The sequence below is a fragment of the Acipenser ruthenus genome, chromosome 14 (assembly GCF_902713425.1).
Source record: "Acipenser ruthenus chromosome 14, fAciRut3.2 maternal haplotype, whole genome shotgun sequence".
NCBI lineage: Eukaryota > Metazoa > Chordata > Actinopteri > Acipenseriformes > Acipenseridae > Acipenser > Acipenser ruthenus.
The window spans coordinates 29,999,186-30,025,557 of NC_081202.1; the positions used below are offsets into that span (position 1 = coordinate 29,999,186).

Sequence of the window (26,372 nt, forward strand, 5' to 3'; positions counted from 1 at the left end):
GTCTTGTCAGATCTCTGAAGCTAAGCAAGATTAGTTTGAATGGGGAATCAGGGACTGCAGAAGGTGGTGTTGGAGGCTCAGTTGGGTCAGAGCTCAATCAGGGGGCAGTGTGCTGCAGCAGGGGCTGTTTTTCGATGTTCAGCTGAGGTCCTGTCTACTCTGTGGACATTGAACGATCCCATTGACATCTTCCACATGTTAGCCCTGGTGTTAAATCCCAGTACAGGTCAATACAATCCTAGCCTGGCTAAACTCCCCTCTGTCTCAAAAACAGAAGGCTTGTATTCCCCATTCAATGTATCAAAAGCAACAGGCCAGCCCTAGATATTGTCTCTCTGGATCTATCCTACTTAAATATATTCTTATAATAGCTAGCACCAAGTGTGTGAATTCACAACCTCACAACATTTGCGATAGAAGGCATGACAGAGTTCCTTGTCCTTTGCACTGAAAAGGTTAAAGATGAGTTCAGTGTCTGCTCTACATTTCTACTTACCTGCCATAGATACTTGATCAGCTAATGTAGCTTCATAGAAGTAAGACACATCGCCATCTAGTGATCTACCACTTTGAATCAAATTGCCTTTTGTTTTGCCAGCAATATATTGCTTTTCACTTACTAACATAAAGACACTTTGGCTGATCAAACCTCTAAAACATATGTTTATGGCAGAAACTAGAACTGAAAACAGCTTGTGAACCCATAATTAAAGCAACTTAACTTAGACTGACCAAAAGAAAAAAGCCCCTGTACCTGAGCAAAGGAAGCACTTGGGATGATTGAAAAAAGAAAACCTCAGAAAAAGTCATTTGAAGCTTCTCACTCTTTAAAATGTTATTTTTCAATTGTTGATGCTTTTTGGGAGTTCAGAGGAGATTTCACTCAATTGCCCCCCCCCCCCCCCCTTCTATGTGGTTCTGCAGTATAACAAGCATCTGTTTGTCCACATCGGTCAGTCAAACCCCACGTTCAGCGACCCCTACCTGGAGGCAGTGGACATCCGGCAGATTTACGATAAGTTTCCAGAGAAGAAGGGAGGCTTGAAGGACCTTTTCGAGAAAGGACCAGTCAATGCATTCTTCCTTGTCAAATTTTGGGTGAGTTTTCTGTTTCAAAAAGTACAACACAGTGGAGTACAGACTGTTCGTGTTTGGATTCCAAAGCCATTTCCGTCTAATGATCGACTGGGTGTAAGACGAGGTCAGTTCTCTCCCTAAAATCTACTCGACACGGTCATGAATGTTCTTTCTTATAGGCTGGTTGATCTTCAGAAATAGGGCAATACTGCATTGCACTTGGAAGAGTAGGGGCCCATACCATTTTAAATTGTTTTTACATACTTAAGAAGGTTGTTACATTCAGAGTACCATTTAGAAAAAAGTTCATTTGTATACCTTATTTATAATAATGAAACCAAATTGGTTGAGCTGAACAATCAGATGCTAGAACAGTGGGTGGGGATTTCTTGTGAGATGTTTATGAAACGTTTTCATTATACTGACACCTTTATTTTGTTATTTTTGTTATGGGTGTTTTTAAAGTATTTGATTTTTTGTGGGGGAAAACTTTGTGTAAGAAGTTACCCATTCACAAGCAATGCATTCATAATGTGTTTCTTACTGTAGATTGGAGGTAAAATATCTCATATTGTATTATATAAAGGAAGTTTCAAATGCAACTATACATTAGGAGTTGTCTGTGCCGTCTTTCAGGAAGATTTTAAATTCCCCAGAATTGCAATACTATTTATAGACAGGTTTGTTTAACAAGCCCCATGGCTTAGCCTGAGTCTGTGTGACATTGCAGTGTTGCAGGGTAACAGTCATGTGACTCTGCATCAAGTGAGAGACTGTCTGCAGACACCTTGTGAGACCTGACACCCTGTGTTCTGTGTGTGATCTGCACCCTCTCAAATTGCCACAGCCGTTTATCATGTTGTTATCAACAGGACTAAACACTAATATAAGCATTTTTAGTGTAAACACTAATATAAACAATTCATTACATTTTTGCTCCAGTACTTTTTTTTTTGTGGTGGGGCACTGCTCCATCACTTGTTACTTAAAGTCAATACAGTATTGTAGTTGCCTAATTACTGTCATTCAGTGTCAGACCGTGTCAGACAGCTCACAGTGCACACACCTCAGTCACACAGCACAGGTCGGAGTGATCTATTAAATCAGGTCTCTCCAGTCCTGGTCCTGGCAGGCCGCTGTCCCTCCTGGTTTTTGTTCCAACTGTGCCCAAAATTACTTAATTAGAACAATAATTAGTAATAATTGGTCCAATTAAGTAATTTAAGACACAGTTGGAGCAAAAACCAGGAGGGACACCAGCACTCCTGGACCAGGATTGGACACCCCTGTATTAGATGAATGGCAGTCAAACAGTAAAGCACCCTTCTCTGCACTACGTCTGTTTATATTTCCATGCAATGGTATTAATTGTATACATATCCGCTCGATGAGTAAAACATCAAACCACCATTTGTGTTTTTTTATTACCGTACATTATAATGCCCCACGGCTGTGAAAAACAGCTTCATTCATCACACCTTTTCAGTTTTCATCTTCTTATTTATATTGTATCACAGCTCATGGGATTGCCTCCCGTACTTCGTTTTTATGTACTATTGTCGTTTGCATTTGTACACACGTTGGATTAGAAATCACATTTGGATTTCAAGTAACTAAATATATATATATATATATATATATATATATATATAGAGAGAGAGAGAGAGAGAGAGAGAGAGAGAGAGAGAGAGAGGAAAATACAGAACACAGCTAACAGGATATTAAACGGGTAAAATAAATATTTGTAAAATGTAGATTACACTCTTTCAACACTGAAGACATCTAAAGACCTCTCCACTCAAAATGTGCCAGTGCAGTGTAGGCAAAATAACATTATGTAATGTTGTTGTATGACATTTTTTCCATGTAAGTTAAAGTAATATAAGTATTTTATAAATAGGGCTTCTGATTTTCAGTTTAAACCGATGAAAAAATTAAAAACACCTCTGATACAAAAAAAATAAAATCGGTGTGTATCCAATAAAAAACGGAAATGTTTGTTCGATTCATGTTTTTCACCGAAAAATTAAATTAATAAAAACTGAAAAACAGAAGCCCTATTTATAAAGTAATATGCATTATGTTATTTTTTAGAGACTTAAAAAGTGAACATTTAATACCAAAACTTGAACAGATGACTACTCACAATGAGGAAAAAACAACAAAATAACTGTAAAAGGCTATGCACCACATTACATATTTCTTCATTTTAAATGTTATCCAGTCAAATGCTAAACACTGCGTAAATAACTAAAAACACCATAACCGAGTCATACAGTGAAACATTTTTAAGCACAATATTTTGGAGGCACATAAGTAGGATGGACAGAAGGACAGATTTTAAAAACTGGGAACGCTGCTGGCAGGCGGAGATGTTTAACCGAGGAGTCTGGTGTCCAAGGTCTCGTCCCCTCACATTCCCTACACGACAATGCAGGAGCGTGATGTGTGTATAATAAGAAAGAGCTCGGAGGCGCAGAGAATGGCAGGGCTGCTCTTTGAGAGTGTAACCCAAGCACAAGCACCTGTCCCTCTGCTTGCTGCCTGACCCCTTCCAACACGCAACATTATTTATAGAGTGCCAGCCCAAACAGGCTGGAGTGGGGACACTCACTGCCTGGGCACAATGATTATCTACTGGACTGCAGGTATATACTGTCATTCTTGGCATATAACATGCAGTCTCTTACGTACTGAACATTTTACAAGTTGGGTGTACAATATACTTGGGTAGTAGTGTTCTATAATTGTAATATAGTGTTTTTATAGGGTAGTTTATATGAGGTCTTGTTCTGTTATACAATGGAATGGATGTTATCCATGAGAGCTTGCAGGTTATATACAGAGGGTGTGCTACTGTAGATAAATGACGGTACTCAAGAAAAGGCTATAGTCTGATTTTTGCACAAGAACTCCCAAAAATGTTAAGTATAATATCCAAAACTTTACAAAATGTGGCATATACATTATATTTCATTATATATCAATCAGGCAATGATAAGGGACTTCTGAGAACGTTCTCGTGGAGGGTAAGAAAAACTGTTTGCTTCGCTAGAAACAACATGTATTTAGAAGTGTGCATGTCTTATCAATTTGCTACATTAAACATCAAAAGGTGTACACCTTTGTGTGGCAGCATATTTGATACTGGTAGCTTTGTTTGGACATATTTATTAATAGATTAAAGTTTGTGAGGGCCAGTGGGGGGTGGGCACAGTTACAGTCTAGGAACTTTACAGGTACTAGCGATCATAAAGTAAATGTTCATTGTTGTATTAAAAATATACTAAATTACCATCATGAGAATGCCAATATTTACAAAAACAATCACAGTAGAAGAATGTTATGTATCTAAATAACATATCTAAAAATGTACAGATTTTCTGCTACTCGAAAACATGGTGACTACTCTACTCCTCCCCCCTCCCCATTTCTCCCTCTGTCCTTAAGTTTCTCTCCCTTCACACTGCACACACACACACAAAGCACCTGACCATGAAAATAAGCTGTTTAACACAGGCAAGTCACAGGGCTGCCCTGAGGGGTCCTGAGGTGTAGGTTGGCATGACAATGGTGACAGGCTGTTGGTCTACCTGGAAAGTGATGGCATTTTGGATTGGATTTTAGCCTCTGCCTGGTCCCCTGAGCCGCCTCTGGCCCTGTTTTAACAGATTGTTTTGTGCCTGTGAAGCGCAAGGAGAATCAGATTTCAGCCAGCTGCTGTACACTTTTACATAGTAACACGTCTGGGTGATTCAATTAGAAATTATGGGGATTTTTTTTATAGGATAAATTCCCTTACAGATATTTGAAATGGTTCTATTAAGACAAGGCAACATGGGTCAAATTAAGTTAAGGGGTTCAGTAAATTAATATAAATGAGCAGATTATATTCAAATAAAAAAACAGCAGGAGAATGAATGGTGTTTTAAATTGTAGGAATATTCTGGTGGGGGGGGGGTATATGGGCATGCTAGTGGTTCAGTCACCTCTCTGTCTATAGATCTACAGGAGTTGGAGCAAAAATGAAAAACATCATCTGCCACAACACTGTCAATAGGGTGTACGGGGTTTCATTGATTCTGAGTTGGCTAGGTGTCAGGCTAGAGGGATAAGCGACCAATTCTTAAGGATTTCTTCAAGGAAGTAGATTGTGAAAATATGCTGCAAATTTAAACAGTCACTTTTAAACCGACTTTTTTTTGTGGTGTAAACACAGCCGTCCCAGGTCCAGCCGTCCTAAAATTGGCCTGCTCCAGAGGGGAGTTCTGCAACGGCGTTGGTCCTTTTTTTGGTCTACTGTGAACACACCAGTCCCTGAGACGGCTCACATTTGCCACATACACTCATAGTCAGTGTCAAACAGGCACAGACAACAGCAACAGGAAGCTGGGATTGTTACTCGAACCAAAAATATCTTTGACAGAACGCTGAGAAAGACAGAGGCAGAGGATTCCAAAATACAAACTATAAACAAAATACAGACTTTTATATTTGTGCTATTATGGGAAAAGATATTTAATAATTAATGTGGGATAAATGTGAAACAAGTCTAGTTGCCACAAAACCTTATTGTCAGAAATATTGTTTTTCACACATACCTACAAACGTGACCTGTGATTGTATTTTGAAACTCTCTTTTTTTTTTGTACAGTTAATATGTTTTGATTAAATGACAATAGAAAGAAAATGAGTTGTTTTGATCTGCAATAAATACACCCAATGTTAAATTTTTTAATTATGATTGTGTTATTATATACTGTTATTTTAATGACTTCAGAGTTGCTACGGTGTCTGTGAATTGGAGAAAAAAAAGGCCACATTCTTCACTCAGGAAACTGGTAACCCTAGATGTGAATATATGTATAAGCACAAGCTTCAGGTCCAAAAGCACTTTACTTTTAATCAAAGGACTTTTTTCACCCCCTAGAAGGAAATCTTGATTTATGAAAGACTTTGAGGGGTAATGTATCAAGCTTTTGCAACGGTATTAAGGCCATAGCGCCGAGTTTATGCCGGCCTTAAAATTTCCCTGTATGTATCATGACACTTTCAGCAAGTTAAGGCGTGTTAGCACCTCCAAAATGCGCTCCGTCGTGTCGTGCGCTCCACCGCTCATTAGCCATGCATTTTAAGGTGTGTCAAGCCTTAATTATATGCATGAGCAAATTGTAGGTGGGGCTCATTTGTAAATAAAGTCTGTGATATCAAAATGAGATTTACGAAGCGCAGAACAGCTGCACCATCTCTAAAAGGGTCCACAAATAAGTCAGATTTCAAATTGGTCTTATTTGGGTGCAAAGAAAAAGTCAGAAAGCAGCTGATAGGAAAGAACATTATACAATTGTTTGTATTCATCATATAATAAACTTGGTTTATTAAGTTATCCTTTTCATTATGTATATTTGGTTTTATCTGTTGTATAATAATAATATAATATTAAGTCAAGACACTTCAGACTCCAGATGAGCTACCCAGGCTTTAGTGGGTTAAAACCTGTATATTTTATTTAAAACACAGGGTAGCCCTTTTTGAGCAGTCATTTCTGCCTCTTCATATGACCTACCTGTTTGAAATAGCCCATTTGGAGGGGAGGCGCTATTTTTCAGATTAGTCTGTTAATCAGTGCTACCGGTAGCTAATTTTGAGCACCAGCGCAGAGCATTTAAGCATTTAAATGTGGCATTAAAACACACAACTGACACAAACGACAGGCTTGCTCCATCTTTGTGTTTTGTTGAGGGGAAATGTCTTCACGGAAGGGGTGGTCGATATAACGTCATCAGGCACGGGGTTCAGGGGTCATGTGCGTGCATATTGAACCGACTGAGGTGTAAACGGGTGGCTCGCATGATAAGAATCTTCTAATCTGACAGACTCTGAGCCAGTTCAGGTCTGAGTTGAAAGTGTAAACGCACTGATAGAGTCCTCACTTGGTGCATGTGTAATTTGTGCATTATTGGATACAGAAGCAAGCCAACCAAGTGCCTAGTATAAGCCCTCCATGACTCTCAACAAGTCAAGTAGGCAAATGTTTTGGCTAGTGTTTTAAAATGTACTTTATAATTTATGAAGTGTTTAAAGTTATTGATTTTCACAGCAAATTAATCTGTCATATGAGGGGTAGCCAGCTCACACGTCTGCTAAACATCACAGGTGTTTGGATTTGTCTAATTTTTGTATTTCACATGACTTCCATTGAAAGAAATGAGACTGTCTGTCTGTCTCTTTGGTGTTGAACAGGCGGATCTGAACACGAACATGCAGGATGACAGCGGCTCTTTCTATGGGGTCTCCAGTCAGTATGACAGCTCAGAGAACATGATCATCACCTGCTCCACCAAAGTCTGCTCCTTCGGCAAGCAGGTGGTGGAGAAAGTGGAGGTAAGGAAGGGGGAGGTTGAGGAGCAATGTGAATCCAACACAATATGAATTACATTGCCCAGCCACTATATTATGGATTAGGATTTGCTGTATTTGAAGTGTATTCAAGACTGCAACCAAGATTCTGATCCTAGCTGCAATTTATACATAGATAATATAAGGCTACCGGCACAAACAACTTTAGCAGCAGTGTAGATAAGAACAAGTTTAAACTAACACAGTTGATAAAAACACTTTTTAAACACCTTCGATTTAAGAGTTGCAAAGTCCAAGTCAAGAAGCGGATTTGTATCTTTAAATGTACCTTGCTTTGAGAAACCTTGTTGTCTGCATCCTTTATGCTTTCTCATTCCATCACCACCTGTTTCTATACTGTACTAAAGAGCTGCTAAAGCCAACAACTTTAAAAAGTATCTTTAAAGAAACCAACAGTAACTGATGATGCGAAAAAACAGTAAGATAACTTAAAGCTTGTAAGTAACTGGAGAAACTCAATTTCCCCATAGTTAGGCTATGCATTACCATAGTTTGGTTTGCCATGTTTTTTAATGCACTTTACCAAACCTCTCAGGGCTGTACAATGGTTACCTATGCTGTATCATGGTTCCACCATGCTTTATTACACTTTGCTATGCTTTAACTATGGTTAACTCTTATAAGGGACACAACCAGCTCACACAACCACTTGTGAAGTTATGCGTCCATAAAGCCCAGAGCCTACACTCTCCCTAGTAAACTAGTAAGGTACTGTAGTGTAGCTGTGCACCATCTGTTTTCCAGTGCTGTTCTAACCCAGTCTGTAACAGCAGGGGTTAAGACTGTGAGTCACAAGGAGGTCAAGTGACTGTCCCATGGTCACGCCTTAGTGTAAGTGAGTAAGTGGCTGAGCTTAAGGGATATGGAGATAGAGGGGCTGTCTTGGAAACTGGAAACTGGAACATTGATCCCAGTCACTGGTGGTAAGAGAGAGGAGGCCCTGCAAGGCAAGGGTGGCAAGCAGGTAGGCATGTGACCTTACCTCTGCCAAGAGCCACACACTACTCTCTGTAACTCTGGCAGAGGCCCCGGCCCACATCTCATCAAACTGCACTGGAGGGGTGCCAGCTAGCAGATCCAGTTACCCCAGGAAACCAAAGATACCCTGTGCATGTGGCATTCTTTTTTTCCACCTAACAGCTGTTGCGTTGAACAACTCAACATTGTAGAGATCAGAGGAAGCTCTTAATGTGCTGCACCCCGGTACCCTCCTGCCAGTCACTCAGAGGGCATTGTTTAAAAAACTCAGTTGTTCTCCAGACACCATGAAGCTACTCCATGTTAAAATAGTTGCTTCGTGAGTTTACTAGATTATAATACAGTAACATCTTTACAACAGTCTTTACAATCAACCAAGCCATCACCTGCTCTTATCAGCCAGTTAACCCCAGTGAGGTTTGTTTTTCTTTTATTCAAAGCAATGTAATGGCAGAGGCACCTTGATTATTATTATTATTATTATTATTATTATTATTATTATTAGTTTTAAGTACAACAGTAATATGATTGTCAAACACTACAGCTTTAAGTCACAAAGTATATTTTTGTAATCTTTTCTTTTTCATGAACGGTTGGTAGACGGAGTATGCTCGGTTTGAGAATGGGCACTATGTGTTTCGAATTCACCGCTCCCCTCTGTGTGAATACATGATCAACTTCATCCACAAACTCAAGCACCTCCCAGAGAAATACATGATGAACAGCGTCTTGGAGAATTTTACGATTCTGCAGGTGAGCGATGTGTAAGGGGTCCAGGAATTACAAAAAGTAGTAGAAAAATCTGTACAGCATAAATACACACGCATGAACTACAAGAGTCAATGTCATTAAAGCACTTGAAGATCAATAATCACAGTCATTTTTGGTACTACAAATTACTTTTCCCAAATAGTTATGTGTTCTTTATAGAGAATTGCGAGCTAAAGTAAAACAATTTTAAACAAACCCCAATTGTACTGGACAATACAAAAATAACACCAATTCCCTGGGACAGTTCCATTAACTATGCTTTTTACAAGGAAACCAGATAAATAACGCTTCTAGATCCACTAGTACGAAAAAAAAACATTGTGCTGGTGTGAACACCTAGAAGAACAGCTTAACCATGTGATGAGCAGTTAGCACATTACTTACTTGGATGTTTAAGTGGAATGCTTGACACACTGCTGCAGTGAGGGCATTCGAAACTGGAAGACGAAAACTGGGGATAACATAATTGGGCACTTTCAATGTATCCATAACTATTAAAAACTCAGTAGTGCTGAAATCAGAAATACTAAGAGAAGCGTGAAAATAAGTCTTTTTCAGTGTCTTCAAATCTTGGCATGGTTTGAGATTCACTATGTATATTGTTTTGCAGTGTAGACTCCCCTGATTGATAAAGTGTTCTGTCAATGGTCACCTTAAGAAGAGTGTTTGTAATTATCCATGAATGGGACTTTAAGCATGAACAGGTGTGAGTGGCTAGTGATGTAATCAAAAATGGACACAAGCATAAGAGGAAGAAGTAAAAGCAAATAACATAACAAATAATATAAAATACTATTTAATGATGCCCTTTTCCATTCTTAAGTAGTAAATTATGTTGAATTTATTATATCAAATAATAAATTCAACATTGAATATTAAGTGCAAGTATTGAATGTTAAATACTACCATCGAATGTTAAATGCAACAGTTGAATGTTAAAAACTAGCATCAAACATTAAATATGAGCTTTATCCATTCAATGTGCCTTTTATCCATTTGATGCATGCACTTGCAAACTGTCAATCAATCCCATCCGCCCCGCCCATTCCCACCCCTTCCACATCGGGGAGATTGGTGTTCCTCCTTGTTACCTGTTAATCTGTTCAGCCAATGAAAGGCTTTGATTTTCAAACTGAAATACGGTAGCTGTCATGTGCCATCTGTAGAAATTAAAAAAGGGTCATGTTGTTTTACTTGTTTTGTATGTAAAAAGTTCCATATTAAATAACGTTACTAAGCCTTGCGGTTATTTTTACAACAGTTTTTATTTTATTTTATTAGGTTCACATGGCTGAAGATGCTAGGGCCGACATAGCGACCCAGCTACAGAACTAGGGTCGACAAAAAATTATTCTAGCGAGAAATCTGCTAGAAACTAATACCAGTGATGATACCGTTTGATGTTAAAATTTAACATTTGATACATGAATTTAATATTTAATGCTAGTATTTATTATTTGATGCTAAAATTCAATATTCGATACTTGCTTAAATTTAACATTTAATGAATTGTCATTCATTATTTAATTTTTGTTACTTTCACTTCCCATTCGAAAACCTGTATAATCACCCTGTATAAAAATAGAAGCTGCTTCATTAATAACGCTCCACTAAACATTTAATGTAATGATGTGCTGCTTTTTTTTTTTTTTTTTTTTTTGCAGGTGGTAACAAACCGAGACACACAAGAGACACTGCTGTGCATCGCCTATGTTTTTGAGGTGTCCACTAGCGAACATGGTGCCCAGCACCACATCTACAGACTGGTCAAGGACTAGGGGATTGGGAGACAAGACTGACCCCCATCCAACTACTTCTACTAATGATGCAACAAACACAACCTCCGGTCAAGAATGAATGTGTTTTTTTGGTGCCTAAACAAGACAATTGAACCATGCGAACACTTAGAACATTTAAAGAGGATAACAAATACAGTTACTGATGGATCTTTTTACGGTGATAAAAAAGACAAGGGAATTGCATGGACTGTTCTATGAGTTTTACAGTTTTTATTTGTTAGTTTTTTTTTTCTATGTTTGCATGTGGAACTGAGCAAAGGGTTGTGGGTTTTTTTCCACAAAACAATACTGTAAACAAATTGTTTTCTTGCAGTATTAACGTACTACACGTAACGAATATGAAAGGTGTGTTTTTGGTCACCATCACAGTGAGGATAGACACAGGCATGGTGAGCTATACAGAGAGGAGTCTCTGTCCTGATAGATTCCTTCAGTTTATTTTGGTGGATGGCCTGCTGTAAATGAAATGTAGGTCATATAAAAGGATACTACTTAAAGTGATTGTAGCTAACAACATAATTCCATAAAGTTTATTTTGCACTTCCATTAGCTACAAAGGCCTCAAATGTGCAGTTTTGAAAGAAACACATGCTAGAGCATACATGCATTTTCATGTAAAAACACAGCTGACACTACACACAGTGAAGGAAAGTTCTCCGGTTCTGTGACTTCCTCACATGAAGTCTCTTATTGTTTCAATTCTTAGGTCGTTTCACCTCTGCATGGTATTTGGGGTGAAAGCATAGCTGAGAGCTTGTCAGTCAATAAGGGAATCTGGTTGGTAAATGACAGGAAAGGGGTGGAGGCATTTTACCCACCAGGTGAACTGACCAAGGAAGTGCAACACTATCTGAAAGCATGGCTTGCAGACAGATTTTTTTCAACTTATTGTAGAATCAAATATTATGTTTTTAATAAACATACAGTTTAACTATAACATGTGTTTTTTTCCGAATGGCACCAGTGATGCCTATATAACACATGAAAGTGCACAACTGGTATGATTTTTAAATTATCATATTGAGACCTACTCAATTTTAAGTCACACCTTTTTGTTTTTTTTTACCAAAATTGAAGTTTAAACTTGGATTCAGGGTTTTTCAGTTAGGGGGCTGATTCACATTTGCAAATGTCAATTATTGTAGTGCGCTTGAACGAGAGCTACTGTACACAGTAATGCCCACTACAGTAATGACTCTTCATGCGCTGTGTTAACATGGCTACCCGTTGAACTTCACGCTCATTTTATGATGCAGCTTTTAAAAGAAAAGTAACCTTGCTTGCTGAAGAAAAGGGAAACCGTGCAGCAGAATGTGAATTTGGGGCGTCCGAGACGTGTGTCAGAAGATGGAGACGCAATCGAAAGGCTACTTGTCCTTGCGAATGTGACAGAAAGTCAGATTGGCCAAATTAAACAAAGGAGGGGACAATAAAACTGACTGCAGTTCAATACTGTAAGTACTGTACTGTACATATTTTATTTTCCCATTTGTAATATCGTTGGTGACTTTCTCTAATGCAATACAGTGTTCCATGCTGACATCTAGAAATTAAAAGGTTTAACTGTAAATGATTGTGTTTTTTCATTGAATTAAATGCAACTTGCATTCAGGGTCTTTTTTTTGTCTTCGGATTTGGGGGTACGACTTGAATTCAGAGATGACTTAAATGTGAGTAAATACAGTATTTATTTATTTATTTTTTTAACTACAACCCTTTTAACAATGCTAAGTTAATACTGCTGTACTACAGTAATCTGTTAAACATAAATCGAACCAGACAATACACAGATATCGGTGTCTGTCCATTAAAAATGACTATCATAATATTATTATTCAGTTTAAAATGTAATTTAAATGCTCTAAAATGTGTTTTAATCTTTTGCAATGAATGTTATTCAAGCGCAGTCTGCTACTAGGGAAAGCATTCTTTATTATTTCTACATTTTGAAGGTTTTGTTTCAATCAGTTGAAAAAACAAACAGCTTACCTTATTTTAAATATTGTAATTTGTAATTATTTAGTATACTGTATTATCGGTATCCGTTATAAGTGATTATAAACAATTGCAAAAAAAAAACAAAACAACACAATGGCAAAAGTGTATAATAGTCTTATTATGTCTAATCATATTCTAAATTGTTAATAGCAAAATTAATAACATGTTTATAGATTGTTTAGAATCACTTATAACTGATACCTAAACTAAAGTGTTACCTATAATTTTACTTATTAGTTCACAAAGCAGTATTTACAAATAAACCAAAACACTTTTTGGTCTCCTCTTTTGTGCTGCTTTTTAATGGCTTACTATACTGTAGTAAGTCTAGCCAGAAAATCTTAGTCATACCAAATTTTATTAAGCAATATGGTACAATATCCAAGTAGTTTTACTTCAGTAGGATACGTAGAAATGCAATGTACTGAACCCCACACAGCTCCTTTCAGACTACACCTATCCTTCCCTTAAACAAATATTCTTAATTACGCTGTCACCTTGCTATTATTATTATTATTGTTATTATTATTATTATTATTATTATTATTATTATTATTATTATTATTATTATTATTATTCAAATATCAAAAATACCCCGTGGACACAAATATCAAAGGAATATGCTACAATAGGTGCTATTCTGGAAAAATGGTTTACCTGTGATGTATTTTGCAGGTGATGTTGGGATCACACAGCCTGGCACAGATGGTATGGAAATAAAATATACCCTGTTGCCAGTCCTTTCAGAGAAAGTGAGCTTGTGGAAAAGCAGCTTTCAGGTGAGCTAGCAAACTGGTAGTTGCTGCTCAAGTAGCTCAGACTTTGCAGAAACACAGCTGACAGAAAGTCTCAGACTTTGATAACTCACTTTCCAGAGCTTTATTTAAAGGGAAACGCATGCAAGGATATTTTCAATACAGTATTACTATTTTATTTCATAAATAAAAACAAAACTTGTGAAAAACCTCACTCTGGTTTTGTATCGTCCCAATTATCATCATTCACACAACAATAAATACAAATGTTTCTGTTTTTTCATTAACTTTATCAGTAAATCTGTATGACTTCTGCACTGCTTGTATTAAATACTTTTGAGAGCTTTGTGGATGATAAATGCACTGTATTTATTTTGAAAGTGATTACATTACCTTCTCATGACAAGACGTAAGCTATGTAAATATCATATTAATTTTAGACCTGCAATATAACATTTAAACATGCATTCTCTAGTCCAGCGCCAACACTCCAATTTTATAAAAAGATTAATTCATCTGAATAAGAACGTTTGGGGTGAGCAATATTCCATGCTTGCCATACAATTTTAAACTTATCGTTAAATCAGCTTCTTTACTGAACGCTGAAAGGAGCATCTGCTGACTGCTGAGGCGTGCTTTTAAAGAGGCCAGCTTGTTTCTCATCAAGTCTGATCCAGGAGGATATTCAGATTAAAATGTGTTGTGATTTGTTTCATAATGACGTTTGAGGTTGCTCGCCTTTTACAAACTAGTGTGTAAGCGATTTATAGATGAGACACAGGTTCTCACTGAAAGCAAACACTTTGTCCCAGTTGGTTTAAAGCCTCATACCTTTGTTTATTACTCATGGAGGGTTTGCTCAATGTCACTGTCTCCAAGCACTTAGTTCAAAATTATGAAATTTAGGTTCAACTGAACATCCAGCTTTCACTCGGTGGTCAAAATACACATGCGCCAGCGAGTGGTTTCGACAAGTGACGAAATATCTTCAAAGAAACAGGAGAGAGAGAACGAAAAAGAAGAAAGAATAATTAACACAAATGTATACAGAGAACAAAAATAATAATTTAGTGTTTATTTTTACTTTCTCTCTTTGTTTTTGTTTGATATTCTTCCTTCATTTCATTCGAGCTGCAAAGTGTGCGTCACCCAGCATTTCACCGTCTGTAGATTGTGGGTCCTATTCCCAGATCTTTAACTTGTGAATTATTGAGAATGATTTTTGAAGGATTAAAGAAGTTGATTTAGGTTTCATATACAAAAAACTTTATTTAATCTATTAAAACGTACTTAAACAAAAACTCAGGTTAAAACCCACTCAGGAGGTGCTTTTACTGTCATGATGGTCGTGTGGTGTTGAGTTGGTGGGATACGTCTATTATATGATAATGAGTGTTTTTTTGTGTATGACCCCTCCCATGTGTATTTCCAGTTGATGTTTATGAAACCAGTTCATATCAATGCACCTGGGTGCTCTTCTTTCTGCAGTTCGAATTTACCAAACAATAGGGGCTTTGTCAAAGTTCAGTGCTGCACCTACTCTTATCAGTGCAGAAACCACAAAGTGCAAGGTTACTTTCCAGGGTCAATACAAATGGCAAAAAAGTTTTAACTATATGTCTGTAAGTATGTTTTCCAGTTGTAATACCTGCTTAAGACAGAACTTTTTGGTTTTATAAATATAATATTCAATTTAGTACATTATAATAAGTATTGTTTTAATACAAATAAAAAGACTTATAATCATAAAAACTAAAATTTGAGCAATGAAACCATTACTTTTGATAGAAACTGACAAAGTCTGCATAACTTTCTATAGCACTGAAGAAGCTGACAAAAGAGGTATCCAGGCATAATGTTATTGAGGATTTTAGAACATAGAGAAGCCTGCACATACTGACTTTTAATTTAAATATTATTCCTCTGCAATACATGTTCTTTTGTATTAAATGTTTCTAAACACAGTGGTGAAAACATCATGATCAATAGTCCAATCCATTTTCCAATGGTGGCAGAAAGAAGACAATTTTCTTGTGCTAAGTAGCTGAACCTAACCTGAGAAGTAAGGGAAAGTATACCACCCAATTATCACGTGATTGTAAATTAAGTCAATGGCAATCACATTTTTTAAATGTAGGTGGTGTGGATATGGTATCTGACTAATAAAGCCAGCCATTTATCTTCTAGTTCCAAATCTCTTAACAGTCTTAACCTCTTAATGAAGATAAGCATACTTTGGCTCAAGATCCGTCTGCTGGACAGTCCTGGTGCAGCCTCTTGCCTTTTATGACAAAGGCAGAAAAACTAACAGTACACCAAGCACTTTGCTTTTATTTACCAATAACCTGTAATGTCACAATTCAAACTTATAATAATTTGACTGTAGTTTATACCTTCTGAGCTATCAGCCTCTGTAGTTTATGCCCATAATTTAATGCGAGTCAGAATGTCTCTGACACATTACGAGCAAATTAAAAATGTTAGTCGGTGTATTTAAATGTGCTGTTGGTACTGGAACAAATTCATTCTGCCCTCATTTCTGCCCAGTTTAAAAGTGCACATATTCATATCAAACACTTGTTTGTGAACTGTACAACTGTAACTCCACCTAAAGAAGAAAAAAAACCATATAAACCTGTTTGTTCAGAGGAGAGGTACACTAAAAATAATGGGAGAGTCACACATCTACACTTTCATGCCTATGCCTGTAACCATAACTTGTGAGGTCTAGATGCAGTCTAGATTCTACTGTTCTGAGATCCATATGGTCATGCTAAACTGAGCACTAAGGATAGTTTTCTTTTACACAAACTTTTAGTTTGAAAGTTTGAAGGAGCTCACCTTAACAGATCAGGTCCTTACCAACCCAGTTGTTAATAGCTGCAATCAATAATGACATGTGTGGACATGGATTTGGTTTTGATACATGCACACATACATGAGCAGACACACACACTCAAGCAAAGACATGCCTGCATACCGAGTAGCATGTAGAGCATGTCACACACACACACACACACACACACACACACACACACACACACACACACACACTCCATGCGCCACAGAACTTTAAAAAAAAAAACTCCATGAAAGACACTTTCTAATAAGAATCCCATACAGTATTTATTCAGTTATATATTCCTTTGTTACATCAGATACATTTATATTACAGTTACACACACACACACTCCACTGCCCTGCTGAAGCTGTGTACACAGAGAATACACATAAACAATGTCCTTCCAGCCTGGGGGACACAGCAGCAGCAGCAGCAGCAGCAGCACAGGCGCTTGCGCCTCCAGAGCTCAACAATAACAATCCCTTTCCTTACATCCTTCTCAATCCTGGAGAGCCTTTAAATTTCCAGGGTTTATTTTTAGTGCTAATTTGATTTAAACTATTTGTATCAGAAACCCAAATGATACAGGGTTTGATTTACCTAAAGGCTGAAAGGCTGATTCACTTCCCTGCTGCTCACATGCTGAGACTCTGAGACTGAGAATGTTTATTGTAAGAGCTGTCCTGGAGGGAGTAGTTTGAAACCACCAAAGCTGGGACTTTTAACTTTCATCCCAGCTACTGTTTCATATTAGCCATGGCCTTTTTTTTTTTATACTACCAGTATTTTAAAGTTTTAAAAATTCAATACAGAAAAATACGGATAGTTGTGAAAAATAGTGACATTTTATTTGACAGAGCCACTTTATATTTTTTTTAATTGTAATTGAAGTTTACTGTATAATGCCTCTGTAAAGTTAGAATACAAATATAAATAATTTCTCCAGAATTACACTGTCCCTTTAGGATAATATTAGAGCTCCACTTTTGGCATGGCGGCTTCTTTATCAGCTTCAAAACAACTTCAGTAGATGCGTGTACAGTATGCCTGTATTTATTTGGGGAAAAATTATACTAAAAAATGAATATCGTTTTTATAAGCCTCACAGACCACCTTGCCTGTCAGGTTCTCAGTAGAGCAGTCATTCTTCTAGATTCAACAAGACTTAGACTTATGCTAACAAGACTTAGAATCTTGAAAGTCTTAATGAGTCATAGGTGCAGTAATACCCTTTGCTGTGGGCATTTCTCTTGGATTTGGCACTAACTGATGTGGAAAATGACCTAGCTTGAATGCCTAGGGTACGTTTTTTATAGGATTAATTTAAAGATACAAAATGACAAGGGGTTATGAGGCAGGTCCTAATAATGCAAACCGACACACACACAAGCAAATGTGTCTGCTTGTGTAAGTGTTGTTAACTGTGTGAGTATATGTGCAGCAACCACCTATGGCTTTTCTTCTCTTTTGTTTGAAGCAACGCATCACTGTGCGACTGAAAATAATACAGGATTGAAATAATGTGACCTCTTTTAGCGCTGTGCAAAATTAAATAAAATAAACTCCACTGTATTCCAAAATCTTTGTTTCTAAAAAATCTTTGTTTTTGCCGATCAAAAAGTACTGCGGTTTAAACAGTACCATTGCTTCGTTTTTATATTGCAGTGTTGTGTCCGTGAATCTGACAACGTAGATAAAAAATGTTACAATTCAGAAACATGCTTATTTAAATGCCTTTTCCAAAACCAGGATACAGTACTTTTTAAAACACATTTCAGTCTCTATTGCCTTGTTTCCATCTGTCACTGGGATTGAGTTGAACAGCAAAGTTCACATGACAGTCATCTGAACTCAGATAGCTCCAAATGACATATTTACAGTGACACAGCTGCTCGTAGAGCCTGTGACGCAGTCATGGCCTGCCCCTGAGGGCACAAAAGCACTGCAGTCACAGACCTCAACATCATTTTCCCTTCAAGACTGCTGCAATCATGGACGCAGCGACCTTGAAGGTTAATGGTTACATTTCTATTTCAGGGAACCAGGGTTATGATAATAACCTAACATTCCCTTTCAAGTACGAAATGTAACCATTACCCTATGGGTAAGTGTACCAAATCCCTAGAGCTGCTGCTCAACCTGTGTCTTGGCCTGCGGCTTTTGTCTCTGTGCCGGCTGGTGCCTAGGGTGCCAGTTTGCCGCTGGTTTACACACTGGAGATGGTCGCTTGTGAAGCAGGTGCCTTGTCCTCGTCAGACACGCATGCCTGGGAAAGCCAAAGCTGCCTACATGCAGCTACCAGCGCAGCCAGGTTCCTCCCCACAGCCTGCCTGCTGAGTTTAGACACACAGAGCAGGTTCCTGTTAACCAGGCATAGCTCATCCAACTGTTGTGGTGAGGGCCTGTGGTTCTCAGAAAGGGACCTAAGCAAATGGCACTGGTAGGCTACCAGGATGCTATTATAACTGCCTAGCATTGTGGCAAACGCACTGGCTGAATAGGCGTGCTTGAGGATCACTTCAGAGACCAGGCACTGCTTGTTGGGGCAGGTAGCGTCCTTGGATAGGAGCGTTAAATTAGGTGCCTGGACCAGCATGGCAATAGAAGCCTCCACCGGTGGAAATTGGGCCAGGTAAACCTTCACCGCATCACGTACCCTATATAGGACGTCCATCGACCGGGAAACAGCAGAAGTTGTTGCCTGTTGTTTGGATCCCACTGAGTGTAGCCCTATGTCACTGTACAGCTGGACCCTTAAGTAATTTCCTCCATCGAAGCGAAAGGGTCAGTTTGCATGTCCAGTTTATACTGTCATAGAGTCTCAGTTCAAACCAGAGTGCAAGCTGAACAACAACACAGCTGTAAAAATAAGGCCTAAATTGGACAATGCCATAATCAAAGGCATAGTAGTCTTTTAACTGGGGTTTGATTCTATTTCAGGCTGAGTTGACAATTACAAGACACATGTTTATACTGTGGATTAAATAAGTTGCTATAGACCAGTTCCTGGAAAAAACTGTTGAAATTCAATGGAATGACATGGAACAGTGTGTAAGGAGGAACAGGCTCACTGATCCTTTCAATCCTTGCCTACTGTATGGTAACTTTCCCAGACTGGAATTGTCTTTGAAGTATGATTCTACAGCAGAGGGTTGGTCTTTAATAAAAACTTTGCTGATAGACGATAATGTTAAAATCAAATGCTGATTCATTACTCTATGATTGGAAGTGCTAGAATGCAGACACTTCTTGAAAAAGGCAAAGCCAAGACAATCAGATGCTCGATTGTGTACATGTAATTCCACTGTATCTGTGTAACGTCTGTCTGCAGTAGGGTACTGCTGTACCGTTTAAAATAAAGTCCAATAAGAATCACAAAGTACACTTTTTTTTAATGATACACCAGTGCGGTTCTCCACATCAGACAGCACCACCCAGTGGTATAAACTCCACATACACTATTTAACAACCTGTCCCCACAAACGGCAGTAAATTCTCCATATAGCAGAGGAATACAATTCCCCACTGTGAAGAGTGGGATATCCCAAATGCAGGAGAGGGGAAAGTTGGGCAGGGACAGGAAATATCAACACACTTGCACCTCTGAAAATATTCAAACATTCAAGTAAATCCATAGTTTAAAAAAAAGAAACCAAAAAAAAAAAAAAAAACCCAAAAAACATTCAGTTAAAACATAAAATAGAAACACAAGAGAAGAATAAATGTAATCCTTCGGACATCCTGCCCTGAAGGTAGGTCCATGCATTAAAAAGAAAAAAGAAGAAAAAAAAGCTTTACAAATCAGACAGTCCAATCATGCAAATGTCCTCACAGGAAACATATGACTGCAAACTTGTGGCTGGCATGTGGCAAGAGGTAGACTACTTCTGTAAGCTGGAGAGTCTGCTAAGCGTGGCAACTATTTGACACCCTCAATGTCTGTTTTATTATACATTAAATGCTGTATATTATACGACTTTACATTGTAATTGAATTTTGTTGTGTTAACTGTCGTAACGTCTCACAATCCAGTTCAATTCTATTCACTGAATTATTATTATTTGGTGTCTGTTTGTGTACTGTACTTTATCAGAAAGTTTACAATTCCCAAAGGTAGTTTAAAATGTACAGTAGACACAAGCCCCAATTTGTTCCTTAAACCCTATATACCTCTACATCTCTGCAAGTCATAAAGGTACAGCCATGTTTTCCTATATAAAAGTTTACCACAGTAAATTTGCATGGTAATTTCTCATGCTTTTCCCATGGTTATACTATGCACTAGCCATAGTTTACTATGTTTTGCCATGTCTTTTGCATGCTTTACTATAACTCGCTGTGCTTTACAATGCTTACCCATGTTTTCACAATGCTTTATTATACTTTGTTATCCTTTTACTGTGGTAAACTTTTAAAAAGGTATACTTAGAAGTAGATTATAAATGACATCTTCAAGCTTTGTTACAGCTGACTGACTGTAGAGCAGACAACTGCAAACTGTATGAAATATTATAATTAGGGTTGTCAAGCTATTAGAAAATTAATCTACGTTAATCTTGATTTTAATCGCATATTTAATTGATACAATTACTGCATCAATCTCATTTAAGTTTGTTTTATTATGGATGCTATTATTATTATTATTATTATTATTATTATTATTATTATTATTATTATTATTATTATCCAAAAACAACCCAGCATAAAAACCCTGTTTTCCTATTTTTGGATTCCCTTATAGTTTTATATTTATGTTTTAATCACCTGCTAAATCACAATGAAGTCAGTTTATTACTCACCTTAATGAATTTACAATTATCACTTTCCTTTACAGTTTCCTTTACACATAATGGATGTTTTTTCATTTCCGTTTAAATAATAATAATAATAATAATAATAATAATAATAATAATAATAATAATAATAATAATAATAATAAAAAATTATATTTTATTAATAACTTGAAATTGCCTAAATTAAACAAAACATTCACTGAGTAACGGTTATTGCCACTATAATTGTAATTAATATTGTTTAAAAATAAATGTGGTTATTGAAATAAAACAAGTAAATAATAAGTCGACAGCTATCCAACAGCACGTTATAGTATCATACTTAGGTCGATTCATGGGTTTGCAGCGATCCTGAATTTCTGATCCTGAGTACTCTGTCGAAACCGACAGGTTTCATTTGTTGTTGTGTGTAGCAGAAAAACTACTAGAAAGTGTATTTTGAGAAGTGAAAGCATGTTTAGCACGCAGGTGGTACAGCAGACTAGATGCACTTCTGTGATACTGGAACTCAGTTTGACAGTAGATACAAGTAACCCTCTTTCTATCCAATGAACTGTCAAAGTAAAATAAAAAATAAATAAATAAAAACTCCCATTAACAAATCCTTCAGTTTGAGTGCTTTGCTACATAATGCAGTTCCATGACTAATATTATATTCAGGCAATGACTACACTCATTCAGTCCTGGCATGCACTAAAATTATGCTGCAGGACAGGAATTACGGTATGCCAAGAGGGACAAGACAGGTGTGCGCTTAATGTGTGTTAAAAAATGAATCTCCCAAATAATTAATGTCTTAATCGCATAAGTTAACTGTGATTAACTGACAGCCCTAATTATAATAAAATAAAAACAGATTCTAGGGGACACTGTCTTTTAAAAGATATGATATTGCACCTTCCTCCTTCAAAGTGTATTCAGTACTGAAAAAACAAGTGGCAGCAGTTATTTAATAATATGTGTAATCCAAGACTTGCCACAAGCCAGGAGGCCCCCAAAACAGGTGTCCGTCCTGTGAGGGGTAAACAATAAAAGCCCCCCACCTAGTGACTGACCAAAAACAAGACACTTCCAACCACGTCACTGTAAAATAACACCATCCACCACAAAGCCCTGCAGTGTCATTAACAACCACCCATGTTTCATAACATTAATGTAATGTAAATAATGCACAAATGTCATCCATTTATATTGCATTGAATATGGCTCAGATTTTTTTTTTGAGAGAAATAAATAAATACACAATAACAACACTAATTGAATCATTTGAGAAACAAATATTTTGTAACTTTGCTGGAAATGTATCTTTTTCACCAATGTGTGAGATTTATTTTCCATAGTTTCTGCACATCTCAAGGCATGGTGGAAGAATTCAATATATATTTGGTGTTTTTTTTGTCTTACTATATTTCCTTGTTGCACCAACAGGGAGGTGCTCTGCACACACATCATTATCTGGCAGACCTGGAGTAGCTCAGACAGCCACAGCACAGCACAATTTCTCTGAGTATGCACTAGGTAGCGCTAGGCACACCGCTGTTTCATTCTAACCAGGAGAAGCTTGCTTCAATCCCAGTCGACTGCTTGTCTGGTTACAATAGCAAAAACCTTTTCTGAAAAGTTGGACTCACGATTCCCATACTGGCAAATCTGATTATGTATCTCACGTAGGCAATCCAGTGTAAGCAAGTAAATCATTAAATAAGTATTTTAGGACATTTAAAATATAATAAATACATTCTCCAAAAAAGGCTATGCTCCTGGAATGTCAGTCTGCTCCTGGCTTCAAATTCAGAGCTTAGAAGTTCCTGCTTTGTGCTCTGACTCACATACAGGAGAAGCATGGTCCACTCAGGAAGGCTGCCATGCTTTGAGAGGGCTGGGAGCTGGAGGGAGTGGGGATAGAGGGGGTGGGCATTTTAAGAGCTGCTGGAGATACCAAACTGACAAAAGTACTGGAAATCAGTGAGAGTTAGGTTATAATAAACTGGGTGAGGAAGAATGGGAAGTTGTAATGTGGTGGGAAGCAGGACTGCTGTTAGCGGGACAGGGATTTGTAGTTTTAGAGTGCATTTTACACCAGTGTCTTGCCCCCAGCAGTGAGACGGCCAGTTTAAAAAGGTTTAACAGCTAGCTGATATGGTGGCGTGAGCATGCAACAGAAAGCAACTACGTGTGACATTTTCAAACCATTTTCCCCATATGCAAAAAACTTCAAGCAACAATATCAAAGTTAAAAAAAAAAATACAACTAGTTGCTTCAACAGGAAAATTGCCTCATGCTTCTTGACCGTTAGGATATTACACTAAAGCTTCTACTCAAATGTGAATGTTGCTTCCAGACCTATCAACAAGGAGAAAGTGAATCTCCCCTGAAAACATTTCGACAGTAAAACCTCCTGATATACAGAGCCTCATAATAGAGCTTTTTTGGATTGTCTCTGCTAAATGACAATTTAGGATCCTGAATGCACAGGACAGATAGTTCTGTAAAATCTACACCACATTCTCCAATACTGTTTCTCCAGGATGTAGTGTTAAATAATGTGCAGCATGTTCATATGTCATAGAGAGAGGTAGGTCCAGGGAGCTGGATGATATAGTGAGTCAATTCTCTGTCGCTGGATACAAAGTTATGAGCCAGCTGCCCCACCCCCCGCCACCTCTCAAAAAATAAATAAAAAATAAACAGCAGCCTCCTGGTAAAGTCTCACAAATTCTCCACAGTTCCTCTCAGCCTCCACACCCCAATACTGGCTGCAGTATTGGTGTGTGTGTGTGTGGAGGGGGTATCAAAGCTGCGTGTAGAGGCAGAGCATCAACTCTCTGCATCGGGTTCCAGTGACTCACACCGCAGTCTCCAGGTCCTCATGGGTGATTATCCGGTACTGCTGCCTGCTCTCCAGGTAGGAGGCCAAATCTGAGTCCCCAGCAGCCTGGGCCTTGTCCTTGGGTGTCTTGCCCTAAAGTGGTTTTATGGATGGAGCAAAATGCAGGGAATGCGGCACAGAGAATAGAAGGAAAACAAGGGGGAGATCGACCATGGGCAAAGATTAAAAAAGCAAGAGAGAGGGATTGTAATGAATGAAATGAAACAAGAATTCAAGATTTATTTCTACATATTTCAGAACTGCTGTAGCCTGTGGGGATAATATATCAGATCTTTAGGTATTTCCTGTAAAACTTACACACAAACTTGTGTGTAAGTTTTGGTGTTTGTGTGAAATGTTTTGATAATTGTGTTAGCAGTGTCAATAATTGTGCTTCAGCAATTGGGAAAACGTGTCAGCCAGGTATCACTGACTGCAGTTTTCAAACAGCTAATGAGCCATATACTGAAGCTAACAGTGCTAGAACCTGTTATCAAACTAGGTAGCTAAAACGTGAGGCACAGAACTGAAAAAGTCCCTCTGAGCACTATTTATGGAACCTAGTCAGAACAACAACCTGTCATTGTACAGTTAGCAAAGGGACAGGATAAAGTATCTACCTGAAAATCAGGCTTTATCAAGGAGGCCCCTGCATCGATGAGCAGCCTGCAGACACTGTGCTGGCGATGGTAGGCAGCTTTGTGCAACGCAGTATCCCCCCTAGAAAAGACAGGAAAAGGTCAGGGAAATAACAGGGATGGAAATAAAGAGAAGTTCTCAATTTAATCTCAGTTAAACCTGGGATGGATCAAACAACTGCTATAGAATGGCAGTCAGGTTTCCCAGGGCAACACAATAAATGATCCTGTTCACAAAATGATCCTGCTCACTCAAAGAAATGATCCTGCTCACAAAATGATCCTGCTCTCTCAAGGAAATGATCCTGCTCACAAAATGATCCTGCTCACTCAAAGAAATGATTCCGCTCATGAAATGATCCTGCTCACTCAAAGAAATGATCCTAATCACGAAATGATCCTGCTCACGAAATGATCCTGCTCACTCAAAGAAATGATCCTGCTCAATCAAAGAAATGATTCTGCTCGCTCAAAGAAATGATCCTGCTCTCTCATGGAAATTATCCTGCTCATGAAATTATCCTGCTCACTCAAAGTCAGGAAGCACAGAGCACTACTGATTTAAACACAACATTTACATGTTGTTATTTAATTAAGACAAGACAGATACTCACATTTCACTGTCTCCAATGTCTAGCAGCGTCATGGAGCCTGCAATTCAAACCACAGCCATTCATGTAATCACAGGGAGCAATGAGATTTTCAAAATAGAATGGCGGACAATTGTTCTTAATTCAGGGTTGATTTAAAGGGGTAACCCATTTGTTTGCAGCTTTTTACAGAACCAGGGATTCCATTTGGATTACATCAACAACTTTTGAATGGTATTACCAGGATAACCATAGTGGTTTATACAATCCAAGGTGATGCCCCAGTGCTGTAAATGTTGATACATGTTGATCAATGAACATCGACCAGATACCAAGGTCTTTTCACCAAAATGCAAACTGCACCCAGGAAAATAAATGTAATAGTGTTCATTTAAAGGACCCAGAACGTTTCCTAAATTGTTTAGTTTTTCAAATCACATTTCACAAAAAATGCTGCCTATTGTATTTTGGTGTAAATCCTTGATAAATCTTGCTTTATGAGTCCTTAACTTGAAGTACAGAACTCACAGTGCTCCAGAATCAAGGTGACAATCTCCCTGTGCCCGTGCTGGGCTGCGAGGTGTAGAGCAGAGCAGCCGTTTGAACTCCTCACCATCAAGCTGATGCCTCGCCGGCAGATCTCCGAGAACTGAGCCAGGCAAGAAAGAGTTGAATTATACACAATTTAATAAATCCATTACACAATAGCAACAGGCATTATTTATGTCCTGCAAAACAACAATTAATATAATATAGGTATGAACAACTAATGCTTAGTATGATAAAATACTTTTTTAGTTAATAATGGCGTCAGCCTACCATCACTATAAGTAGTACGTAT

At 37.9% G+C, this 26,372-nt stretch overlaps 2 protein-coding genes across 7 annotated transcripts in view; one reads left to right on the top strand and one right to left on the bottom strand.

The window, feature by feature from the left end:
• LOC117419981 (transcriptional enhancer factor TEF-3) overlaps window positions 1–12,652 on the top strand; it is a 38,834-nt gene extending 26,182 nt beyond the window's left edge. Inside the window, exons 8-11 of one of the 2 annotated variants that reach the window (XM_034033445.3) lie at window positions 958–1,098; window positions 7,321–7,461; window positions 9,076–9,228; window positions 10,911–12,652. In XM_034033445.3, the coding sequence (XP_033889336.2) occupies window positions 958–1,098; window positions 7,321–7,461; window positions 9,076–9,228; window positions 10,911–11,024 (549 nt within the window). In that variant the 3' untranslated portion in view covers window positions 11,025–12,652. Of the gene's footprint in view, window positions 1–924; window positions 1,099–7,320; window positions 7,462–9,075; window positions 9,229–10,910 lie in introns of both variants that reach the window. The other variant, XM_034033446.3, reaches the window with a different exon arrangement.
• A 4,744-nt stretch (window positions 12,653–17,396) lies between these two features.
• LOC117419966 (diacylglycerol kinase iota-like) overlaps window positions 17,397–26,372 on the bottom strand; it is an 87,458-nt gene continuing 78,482 nt past the window's right edge. For all 5 annotated transcript variants that reach the window (XM_034033421.3, XM_034033423.3, XM_034033420.3 and 2 more), the window contains 4 exons: window positions 26,060–26,180; window positions 25,556–25,592; window positions 24,924–25,023; window positions 17,397–24,396 (listed from right to left, as the gene is read on the bottom strand). In XM_034033421.3, the coding sequence (XP_033889312.1) occupies window positions 24,280–24,396; window positions 24,924–25,023; window positions 25,556–25,592; window positions 26,060–26,180 (375 nt within the window). In that variant the 3' untranslated portion in view covers window positions 17,397–24,279. The remainder of the gene's footprint in view (window positions 24,397–24,923; window positions 25,024–25,555; window positions 25,593–26,059; window positions 26,181–26,372) is intronic.